This window comes from Lactuca serriola, chromosome 2 (assembly GCF_051521515.1).
Source record: "Lactuca serriola cultivar US96UC23 chromosome 2, Lser_US96UC23_V15, whole genome shotgun sequence".
NCBI classification, from domain to species: domain Eukaryota; kingdom Viridiplantae; phylum Streptophyta; class Magnoliopsida; order Asterales; family Asteraceae; genus Lactuca; species Lactuca serriola.
The window spans coordinates 29,042,890-29,055,415 of NC_136409.1; the positions used below are offsets into that span (position 1 = coordinate 29,042,890).

The 12,526-nt window shown below is 35.6% G+C and overlaps 1 protein-coding gene across 1 annotated transcript; it reads right to left on the reverse strand.

The window, feature by feature from the left end:
- Positions 1-9,662: 9,662 nt before the first annotated feature.
- LOC145090271 (WEB family protein (DUF827)) lies at positions 9,663-11,990 on the reverse strand. The gene is made up of 2 exons (XM_079028564.1): positions 11,762-11,990; positions 9,663-10,311 (listed from the first exon to the last, which is right to left on the reverse strand). The coding sequence occupies exons 1-2, from the start codon at positions 11,882-11,884 to the stop codon at positions 9,844-9,846; spliced, it is 591 nt and encodes a 196-aa protein (XP_078884690.1). The 5' UTR covers positions 11,885-11,990; the 3' UTR covers positions 9,663-9,843.
- Between the last annotated feature and the right edge of the window lie 536 nt (positions 11,991-12,526).

The following is a 12,526-nucleotide window of genomic DNA, read 5'->3' on the forward strand; positions in this document are numbered from 1 at the left end:
ACTCGTCGAGTAGGAGTGGGTTTGGACACGGGACTTAAGTGATGGACTCGTCGAGTCGGTGGCCAGACTCGACGAGTAGGCTCTGACTGGACAAAACCCTAATCTGAGGGTTTGCACCCTATTTAATTAACTTTTTCAGCCACCACTCGTCCCTAATTCTCCTAAAGACCCTCCATAGCAAACCCTAAGTGTTTTGGTGCAATATATAAGGCTTTTGAGTGATTTTTGTGGGTTTTGACCTCAAGGAAGAAGGAAGAGCATAGAAAGATCAAGAGGAGGCTGAAGGATTCGAGTTTGGTTCATCATTTGCAATCTTTGAAAGGTATAAAGTTTGTACCTTGCTTGTTTATTTGTTAGATCCCTTTTTAGGGAAGATTTAGGGCTTTTAAGCCATATGAGGTGACCAACCATGATATGCAAACATGGTTGGGGGTCAAAACTTCGGATCTAGCACTTGGGAAGAGTCACGAGACATATTTGGGTTGCTTTTGCACCCAAGGAACGCCCCATGCAACAAAAGAGCCATTTTAGAGCTTTTTTGGCTCAAAAGTCCCATGCAAGCACGTAAAGTTCGTAACTTTACCTGCTAGTTCGAGCTTAGGGGCTTGGATCTATCATTTGGACAAGTGTTGTACATCAGAAATCGAGGATTTAGGGTGTGGACATTATCGACTCGGGGAGTCCATTCTTGGGACTTGACGAGTCCAAGGCATTGAGTCCCATATCTGTTGAGGGTCAAAAGAACTCAGTTGGGTGTTAGAAGGGTTGTAGCAGCACAAAAGGAGTGACCCAACGCATTGGACTTAGTTTTAAACCTGGAGTTCATGGGACTCGCTGAGTGCTAGAACAGACTCGGCGAGTCCAAGGCAATCTTCTTATGTTTGAAGATGAACTCTATGAGTTGTTCATACAACTCGGCGAGTCAAGGTTAGGACTTATTCATCAGATGAAGGTGAACTCGACAAGTTGTTCATACAACTTGGCGAGTCGGATGAAGGTTCATTGATGTTCGTAAAGAAGGGGAACTCATCGAGTTGTTGCCAAACTTGACGAGTTGAGTCATGGATAAGGATGAGTAAAGGGTAAGGACTCGACGAGTTGACGGCCCAACTCGGCGAGTCGGGTCAACTAGAAGTTGACTTTGTATTGGACTTGGTTGGGGGTAATATAGTTATTTTACCCTAAGAGTAGATATCAGATTCTGACTGAGTTTTTTGTGGGGATTATAGCTGAAGGATTTCCGGAGCAGCAGCAGACAGAGGTTTCCCACGCAGATATTCAACAGCTACTTGTACGAGGTGAGTTACCTTCCAGTAGGGGTGGGTCTAAGGCCACAATGTCGGCCCAGCAAAGAGGAATAATTTGGAGATGATTGTCTTTGTGATAATTATCTTGGTCTGGTTATGTGCATTGGTTATGAGATTTATCTGTATGATATGTTATGTGTATAGTATGGATTAGTTTCCCTGACAGCGGTCGTTAGGACCGAAGGGTAGGTTAGTACCCAGATATGCCCGACTGTATGTTTATATCTTGATGTTGCTTGCTAGTGGTAGGGTGTGGAATAGTCACCAACTACCGATTAAAATATACCGATGACAGTTACTAGTTGAAAGATACCGGTGATGATTACCGGTTGAAAGATACCAATGATGATTACCGGTTGAAAGCTACCGATGACGATTACCGGTTGAAAGATACCAATGGAAGTTACCGGTTGAAAGATACCGACGATATTGTATGGTATGTGGTATGATGGGGGAACTCACTAAGCTTTGTGTTTACAGTTTTTGTTTTGGTTTCAGGTACCTCTTCGTCTAAGGGGAAGGAGTCGGCAGCGTAGCATCGCATCACACAGACACACATGATTCTGCATCGGATTTTCTGGGATTGCACTCTGATTTTCATTATTTTGATGTCATGGTTTGGGATACAATATTATGATTTTGTAACGTGTTGCTTTATTGACAATGTTATGGATAAATGTTTTAAAAATTATTAATTCAAAAATGAAATTTTCGGGCTTGAATTTTGGGATGTTACAGTACTAGCCCAGACTCTACAATCCTAATTTCTTAATTTCCCCCTATATAAAGAACATTAAACCCTCCTTTGGTCACCCTCATCAGCCTCCAAGAGTTTGAGTGTTTGTATGAGCCATGCAAGTTCATTTGGGTGTTTTTGGTGCTTTTAGTGGAAGGAAGAAGCTAGAGAAGGAGAAGAGGGTGTTAGCAAGGTTGTAGACCCAGAAAACTTTCCTCCCTGTGCATCATTTTCAGGTATAAAGCTTGTACCTTTACAAGTCTTTCTTTAGATATCCATAATTGAAGTTTTAAGTGTTTTGTCTCCAATGATTGGACCTTTATGAGTTTGGGGCACTCCAAGGGTTTGCGACTGTCCTTTCATTTACCATGGGACTTCTAATGCATAAAAATGGTAGTTTGATCACTTCTTTTGGTTCATGCATGAACAATATAGCTTTGAATGTGTCGAGAGTTTATGGATGTTGCCTGGGGACTTTTCTAACCATGCAAAGGATTAAAGAAGATAACTCTATGGTTTTAGACGTGTTAGAATGGGCAGATTTGTGTTTTGAATTAATTGTCTTAAGGGTTTAAGACACAAGTTGGTAGAAGTAGGAGCAGACGGAGTACGTCGGGCGTACTCTTGGCTACGCCGCATGTAGTCGGTCCCAACCTCGTCATCTCTCTGATCCAAGTTGTATGCCTAGCGTACGTAGGCTGTGGTACACTCAGTGTATGCATTGAGTGTTAACTTTTGTTGACTTTGACTCGCTGAGTTCCCTTATGAAACCCTTGGTTAACTCGCCGTGTAGGCTATGGTACACTCAGTTGTATGCCCTGCATACTCATTTACCACCATTTCTCAATAAAGGGCTAAAATGGACAAGTACTTGTCATCAAGACTTACCACCATTTTTCAAGAAAGGGCACCACCCACCTGGCATCGGTCCCCTCCTGGTATACATATAAACACATATACATCACATGTAAGAGTCGCACAGATAGCTAGCATACTAATAAGAATAATCCATGGGTTGGCATTGGTGGCTTCGACCTGCCAAACATTGTGAGAAGACTCACCTCGATCTGCTGATAGATAAATAACAATCAGGTTATTGAACTAAAGAATCCTCGCACTAAATCACAAATAATAAACCCCTAATTAACAATTAGGTTGTAAATGATTTTACCCTTTTCTTTAATAGTCCCGAAACCATAGCCCAAGCCCAAAAGTATCCAAAGCCCACAATGAACTGAAGCACTAAAGCCCACAGTTGGGAGTATGCTGAGCGTACCCAACTCATATGCCCTACGTATGCACACTAATCGGAAGATGAGGTTCGAACCCAATACGTGCAATGTACATTCAAGTACGCCTAATGTACTGGTTTGGGAACCAACCCCATATGAATGGCTTAATCCATTAAGTCTCTTTCGTCCAAACTTCAAATCTACTCTAAAACAAGGTCTTAATCCATAAATTCTCAAGCTTTAAGCTTGTGCATGGCTTAATAAGCCGTAAAACCTAATTCTCACACCCTAACTTCAAGAAATGAACATCAACCTTTGCATGGTTAAGTTAAACCCTTAAAGCTACCATTTTTATGCCCAAAGGACCTCAAAAACACTAATATCTATCATCCTATGCTCCTGGAGTAGCTTATGCTCACAAGAAACCACTCAAGGGACCAAAATACACCAAGATTTCTAAACTAGCTAGATCTAGAAAAAGAATCATCAAGGTTGTAACTTTATACCTTTTGAGGCTTGCCAAGATGATGAAGATTTTAGATCTTCAAGCTCCACTCCAATCAATGCTTGATCAACAAGCTCCTACTTCTTCATAATACACCAAAAACACCAAAAGTTCATTTACAAGGCTTAAAACACACAAAGAAAGGCTAGGGTTTTCATAGGGATGATGAGGGGGCATCCTGAAGGCTCATAATGATGTTTAAATAGGGGCTAAACCCTTAAAATTAGTGTTTGTGGTTTGTGTATCTATGCTTGCACGTACACATGGGTACGCTCAACATACGTCATCAATACCCATGATTCATTTAAGGGAGTAGGATCGGCGTACTCCATGTTACGTCCAACGTAACACAGACTAAAATGAAATCTTTTTAATACTAAGTCCAATATTGAAAGGTACCTGCAATTTGATCGTTACATACATTGGTTAGGCCAAAGTGTATAATAATTAAATATGGTGTAGTATGGCCTCCAAGCAAACATTTGGCTTCAGGGGTTTCTCCCTTGACTGTCCTTTCATATTCTACTAGCTCACATTCATTATCTTTTCTCAACACAATCAAAAATAGAAATTACAACTCAATCTAAGAACATTGACACAACACAACCTAGATCTTCGTCCTTGAAATTTTGTTTTTCGGTCTTTTGTCTTTTGTCAACTAAGTTTGGCGTTTTTATAGAATTTGAGAAAGTGCTTATGCTTGATTTTTCACTTGATCTCTTATTCTTCTTTTTGTGATGCTTATTTTCTTTATTTTTCTTGTTTTTACTTCCTTGCGTGAATCTCTTCTTTAGATATTTCTTTTTGTGATTTCGCTTTTCCAAATTTTTTACATTTTTTTTTGTTTTCTTCTTTGAAGGATAAGGATTTTCCCCATATGTAGAGGCTAAAATGAACACCTAATGCTTATTGAAAATGTGTCAAGATCAACTAAAAAGGGTGGGGGAGTGACTCAAAAAATAGGTGTTACCAAAAAAATTGTGGTCCAGAAACTGTGAATTGGGGGATCGGACTCAAAGTTCATCAATGTAGGATGTGATAAACAAAACATATCTAACTAAGTCAAAAAGGTTGTGAGAAACTATCTACGCAAGGTTTGGGCAAGATTCGAGAGTACATAGAGGTATCCCCTATGACCAAGATGTAAATCGTCATGTCTTCAAAATACCTTATTGGGCTAGTCTTTGCTTGCACATATCATTCTCACTAACCAGCCCTATCCACACCTAGACCCAATTAAGCTTCCTGCATTTAACCCCCACAAAATTAGTCAAAAGTGTTTTCTTCAAGCTTAAAATGTGTCTGACTTGTCAAACATAAGGAATTCCATAACAAAATTCGAGACCAATAAGTGATTCAATACTTATGACCATGTTCTTTGGTGCCCAAAAGATGAGAATAAACAAATAACAAAAATGCATGCATGCTAATGTCCTAATTAAACGACATGCAAAAATAAAAAATGGAAAAATAAGAAAATAAAATCTTTTTGAAGTTTTTAAATAAAAAATTGAATGCAATTTTACTAATATGCAACCTAGTTATAATGCATAAAAAAGAAAGATAAAAGGAAAATACCCCACCCCAAGCTTAAAAATAAGCATTGTCTTCAATGCTTTGGGGAAGGGTGAAGTACCTATATTGGGGGATTGGGAGGAGGATAAGAATATGAGTACGATGGTTAAGGTTAAGTGGTGGTTGTCGAGGCCAACAAAAATAATAACCCTAAATATTACACACTAAAATAGTGTATAATGGTAAAGGGGTCGAATCCACAGAGTTTGGTTCAATTTAATAACTCTATGAAAAATCTCTTAGTAAAAATACTTGAAAAATGACAATAAATTAAAAATGGGGGGTTTTGGTGTTTTGAAATACTTGAAACAAACTAGAATTAAACTATGATTTAAATAGACAATTTCAACAAGAATAAGAGTTTGATGTAAAATGAATAAGGGAAAGATGGTTGACTTAGGGTTTCCTCACTTTGACTTTTTGATGAACATATCATTAGAATCCAGTGGTGCAATACTTGTTTTAAATCCTCAATTTGGCCATAGTGATCCAAGAAGCTTGAGATTACCTTAGACTTTTCTTTGTTTTTAAAATGGTTAGAGAAGCTCATAACAATTTCCTTAGTCAAAGTCACAATTTCCATTAAGCATGTAATTAGTGAAAGTCAACTCGCATTAAGAACTAAAAAGTCACCAAATCGAAGAGGAGTCAATTGCTTTTAATACCATGTTGGAGAAAATGTTTTTATGATTGTGTGAAGCAAAAACAACACAAAAATCATTTGTTGCTTGCTAATTTGAGGATCCTTTACTTAATCAAGAAATTAGCCAACTAATCACCACAAACACATTTAAACTCATGAATAAAAACATACTAGTAGTGATAATATGTTAAAAAACAAAACATTTCCATAAAGATTTAAGAGCAAGTTCATGGATTCTTCAACATTCAACAAAAGTTCAAAGGATTCAACAAAAAGTCAACCAAGATTAGTTTAGCCAAGCATGGCTAAACTCAAGAAAACAAAGTTAGTTAAGATTGTACCAAACATTTGACCAGAATCAAGAGAAGAAAAGATGAAGTTCTTCAAGGTTTTTGGCCTTCAAATTGCTCCAAAACTCCAGAGAGAAAGTGTCAAAATCGGACATCCAAGATAAGGCTGAAGAGGCACACCAACCTTCCCAATATAGAGCTCTAGACAAAATCCTAAATTTGCCCTTGTCAGGAATCCATGCGGGACGCGTGACTTTGACGAATTTTTGGGCTCCTTCATGTCTTGGGCCCCCACAGCTTGTTCGTTGGCCTAGTTCGAGTCTAATCAACTTCTAGCCCATTTTTCTTCAAGTTCTCTTCAATTTGAGCCCAATTTGACTTTTACAAATCCTCCAAAGCTCTCATAATCGCCCGATCATCAATCCCCGCACACTAGAAAATTCTCTCGCATCTTGCAAATTTAAAGTTTAATTCTTCCAAGCCTTCAAGTAATTGACAAGCCCACTCCATGCATCATCTCCATAGTTATCAAGCTCAAAATTCTTGATGGCTTCTAAGCCCAATTGCTTCCCAAAGATCCCGCTCTGCTACTCTCCATAAAACCTGCAATTACGCTTACGAAATTCGAAAGTACCCGAAAGTGGTCATAAAATAACAAAAAGGAAAATATGCATGGAAATTAACTAAAATGTGAATGAGATATGCTAAAATAAACTATAAAAAGAAGTAAATAAAATGAAACTATCATTAAGGTTAGGGTGGAGGGGGATAAGGATGAGTGGGAAGAAGGTATGGGTAGGGAGGCAGAAGTGGCCAAGTCGTAGACACGGGTGAATGATGGAGGTAGCTTTTTCTCAACCGGTCGAAGAATATATCCAATCGGTAATTTCCTTCCAGAAAATTTCATGGTTAAACTCGTTGGAACATTTTGTCAGAAGTCATATGGGTGCCCGTCATTTGTGTGCCCATTATTTCATTCACCCTCTCGAAATTGAGTAAATGTGATTCTCCCAAAAGCTGGAATATGACGGTTGCATCCTTGCTATCTTGCCTGCTAGAAGCAAGAAACTCTCTAGTCGGAAGTTCATAAGTTTTGGCTAAGGGGTTAAAGAGATTCTCCCATCTAATGTTACACAACAATTGGAGAACTCCCTCGAGGACCCTTAAATTGACGACTGTATCCATAAATTCAAACTTTTTTTAGCGAACTTTTCTTGGTGGTGCATTTTTATAGAACACTCTCGCTTAATTTGTGTGGAGCTTTAGGATGCTAGGGTCGTTGCTCCCTCCGTTAGCCGGTTAGAAGCTTTCATGAAGTAGACATGATGTACCTACAATGAATCAACAAGCCAAACAAACCAACAATCCAAATAAACCAATTCAACTCCCCACTAAACACTAAAACAAATCACCAAATCATTTCAAAACATCTATCTTAGACATATTCGGCTACAATTTCATATAACCATTATTTAAAACAAGAGAATAGATGACGACCACAAACTATTCTATACAATCTAGTGTAACACTAGTAGACTTGCAATTTGTAATTGTTAATGAAACACACAAACCAAAAGCATAGACTGTAGGTTCATTCGAGTACTCTATCCTCCATGGTTGCCTTATTGACACATATTGTTAGGGAATCTCCTCAACAATATTGTCTACTTGTTGCTTACATTAATCCTTATGATAACACCTTGAGATAATCCTACCGGATAAGAGAGAGAGAGAGAGAGAGAGAGAGAGATAGATAGATAGATAGATAGATAGATAGATAGATAGATAGATAGATAAATAGATAGATAGATAGAGTAACATGAATAGGTAATCGGGCTAATTATTTGTTGTGAAATATATACTTTAACAACATTAAATTATATTATTGTGGGTTGAAAACCTTATTTACTCACCAAGTTTCCCAACCCGGCCCACTCAGTTTATTGTATCACAGGTAGCAATAAAAGGGTACATTCTGCAGAAAGATTTGAAGAGTTTTAGGCCACTAGTTTAATTACTGTAAGATATGTTTATACTTATGTTTTGTATCGGTTATAACATCTCAAACTGTTTATAAATTAATGAAAAACATTTCTACAAGAATACTTTTGTGAGACAAAGTTCCTCATTTATAAATGAAAACCGTGATTTTAAAATAAGCATTAAAGTGGTCTTTCCTTGTCGTGTAAATGGGGATGTCACATGACAATAGTTATTCTAAACTTGATATTTTTTTGGAAACCACATGGACATGTTTTGATATCTTGTCTTATTAGACAAAATTTCATAAATGGTGCTATGGTTTCCAAAATGTATGAATGTCAGGATATTTTTTCTAAACGTTACATTGGTAGTCCCTATAGTTTCAAAACCTTACATGATCGGTCATTTTGGCTAACTTTATTTGTAAAAAAGGTTAATTAATTGTCAAGTGAGTTTGAGAAGTTCTAGGAATGATTTTGACCATAAGAAAACAACTAAGAGGAAGGTAAAGATGTAGAAGTCGATTTTTTTATGTTGTGATCTTAAGATATGTTTGATCATGGATCATCACCATTTTTAACACATGTAACATGTCATGGTGATAATCTACAAATATTAACATGCATTTGAAGATTCTTTCCATACAAGAGACAAATAATATAAGTTTAGAAAGAAAAGTGCAAAAACATATATCAGAATGAAGAAGAAAAAAAAAGAAGGGAGTGAAGTATCTTACCTTGTCTTTGATTTTTGGAGTTAGAAAGCCACAACCGAGCTTCAAATTCATAAGTTTATGGTTGCATATGGCTGAGTTCTTGAGAGCTATCAAGAGATAAAGGTTTCTTGGAGAGTGGGAAAGTAGTGGAGTGAAGGAAATGAAGTAATGGAGTGGAGAGAGAGAGAGAGAGAGAGAGAGAGAGAGAGAGAGAGAGAGAGAGAGAGAGAGAGAGAGGCTCCTTGGGAAGTTGTAGGACATGTTTGCCAAAAAACTTTTAAGACATTTTAGCTTCCAGCATTTGACAAAACGCTTGGTTTTGAAAAAAAAATGTCATGTTCGACACTACAAACTTTTAGCATTTACTTTAAATAAAAGGCTTCAAATCTAAAAACTATCTCACATTGCCTTTAATAAAACGTTCTCAGCTATTTTTGTCAAACACACCCATAATCTTTATAAAAATAAGTGGTTAAATTTTATAAAAATTCATGGCATTGTTTATAAAGTTAAAATGGGTTGATTCTTTGATATTTTTATATGTATTTTGAAATCACAAGCATCATCTTCGTCAACAATAAAATAAAAAAGTAAATTATAAAAGAAACATAGGAATCTAGGATCAGAAGTACCATTTATGTAACTTTGTCCAAGTTGTAATTAGGTGTAACTCGCATTATTAAAGTCGTACTCCTCACATATCTTTGCTATTTTAGTATATAAAACAACCCCACAAAACACTTGGTTTTAGTTATGTTCATACCGTTCCTTATTACAAGAAAACTTTCTCAAGATCATACATTCAAAGTCACTTAACTTCCATAAACTTCCTTTTATTGAAGTTAATCATATGTCGATTAAACATGGATTATGTTTTTCTTTTTGGTAAAAATCCCACCAATCAATGGGATCAAGGCCTTCTTTTTCTTCTTTCTCAAAGAAGGATGCCGTTCAAGCACAGTGGCATCACATGGTTGTATCATAACTTGTGCAACCGAAGGTGGATTTGCAAATGTCACGTATCTTTTCTTCTGAAATTCAAGTTCGGATGTTGCATTGTGACTTGTACTCTCTGGTTTCACTTCAAATTTGGTGACATCTTCTATGAATTCAAAATCCTCTTCAATGCCCGGGTGATTTTTGGAGTTTTGTTTAAGTTGTTGTAGCTCGTATTTGGTGCGTTCGAGTTCTTGTTGTAGAGAAGAAAGACAAGTTGCCATTAGCATTCGATCTTCTTGTGCCTCTTCAAGTCTTTGCTTTGTTTCCTCCAACTCTATGGTGATAGGCATAGGAATTTTTTCATATTCTTTCACATTGTTTTCTATCTGCATATTAATCCAAAAAAATTCAAATTAAATAAATAGATAAAAGTTGTTATATCTAGTGACAAAATATAACAGGTTAATCCATTGACTATCGGTTGGAAATTAAGCAACTTAAGATGGTTTCTACTTAAAATAAAAAAATAAAAAAAATGACAAAATATCATACGTGGAAGAGTAAATTACACGAATGGTCCTTATGGTTTAGGGTAATTTGCACGTTTGAGCCCTAACTTAATTTTTTAACTTGGAAGGTCCCTAATGTTTATTGTTGTTACGCGCTTGTTCTCTGTCTTACCTAAAAAGACTATTTACCTTTTATTTTTTAATTTATTTAAATAAAACACCTCTAACCCCACCCCCTTCGTCTTAGCTTACCTACTGCACCATTTTTCCCTATTTAAACAATAATCTTTTTAGGTAAGATAAGGACCAAACATGTAACAAAAACAAACAATAGGGACCAAACGCGTAACAAAAACAAACACAGGATCCTTCTGAGATAAAAAAATAAGTTAGGAACCAAATGTGTAAATTATCTCAAACCATAGGGACCATTCATGTAATTTACTCTATGCGGAATAAACTGGTAAATTAATAGAAATTTTCTTATATATTTTGACAGTTAAACATGAAAATAACATAATTTTATATCATAAAATCGATAAGGCTTTTCCCGTGACTTCGGTCAGAAAGAATGCCTTCATTCACTTTTAAGCAATCTCCTTCTTTTCCATATAATATCGTTTTTTCCAGTGAGATAATAAATTCGTTACATCAACTTTTGTGTTTTCCTCCATTGTACTGATAGAATCTAGTGAAAAAAGTTTATTGATTATATATTTAAATTAAAATTAAAGATAAAGATCGTAATGTTTTTTCATTGAGCTATTTATTATAGTATTTTTATCCCAACATTATACTTTACAAAAATCTAATAATCAAACTATAAAATAATGTATATTGTTATAAATCTGCATGGCTTTTTCAAAAATAGTCTCTCAATAAGAAATTTGTAAAAATATAATCATATAACTACGTATATTTTTCAAAACCCCATTAATAAAAAAAAAGTTAAAAATCCAATTTTGTTAGATAAGATTTGTAGTAATCCTATATATTATCATAATTACTTTTAGTCAAAATAACTAAAATTTCAAACGTCAAATTGTAACAAACAACCACGAACAAAATTCTACTCGACAATGTATTATGTTAGCCTTTTGATGATAATTGAATACATAAAATATCAATGATATGAACACAAGAATTCGGTATATAGTTGGAATTAACATAGTTTCAATTGCAACACGCCAACACCATTAAATTTATGTAACAAAAAACTAAAAACATACGTATTAGAAGTTAAAATGATCGTTGATCATTTAAAGTTTCATTTTTTTAGTCTAAAAAAATGTAAAAGAAATGACAAGATTTGGAAAAAGAAGAAAACCTCTTTGAGTTTGTTGGCGTAAACTCCGCCGGCGAGAACTTTCTCGCCGAACAAGGCGACGGCCTCCTTGACGGACTTGAAAGGGGCGGTGGTATCGATTTCTGCTCTTTTCATCATCATCATTAATTTGATTAGTGAGTGAGTGGGAAGAGAGATAGATATGGTGAACAGAAGCTTCCTTTCTTCGCGGCCACTTCACTTGCTGATAGAATTCTGTTACAGGTGGGAGCACCATTTGTTTATTGCTTCTTATCAAGTTGTTGACTTCAGATGGGTCATTCATGGGCTTCACTTTTTTTTTTTTTTTTTTTTCTTTTTATTAATTTTTAGGCTAGTTGGGCCCATTTTGAATTGTTGGGATAATGGAATTTGATTTGAGTAATAAGTTACCAGATTAAAATTAGATCAAGCCCGATTGTGATTGGTTTTGTTGTTATATTTAGTAAAGAAAAAAAATTATTTATCTTTAGGTAGTAATTTAAGAATAAAAAATATTAGGGATAGGGAAAAAACTAGAGTTGACAAAAACAAATACGATAGAAACTAGCACTAAATGAATATATGTAGGTAAGAGACTTCAGCTGGTTTAATTAAATATATTGACTCGAAACTATACAAAAGTTAATGGATAATGAAATTTTAAGTTATTTCAACTCGTTTAATATAACAACCTGACATTACACATTTATAAGGTCTACTAAAAACCATACATGTCACAAAGATTTACATGGTGTATATATTATATGATCATTATATGATAGTTAA

What these genes read in the sequence shown, in the direction of transcription:
- LOC145090271 (XM_079028564.1), bottom strand. Translation starts at nt 11,884, where the DNA reads ATGATGATGATGAAAAGAGCAGAAATCGATACCACCGCCCCTTTCAAG. An exon ending in ACGCCAACAAACTCAAAGAG is followed by an intron (nt 10,312 to 11,761) that starts GTTTTCTTCTTT and finishes ATTAATATGCAG; the next exon opens with ATAGAAAACAATGTGAAAGA.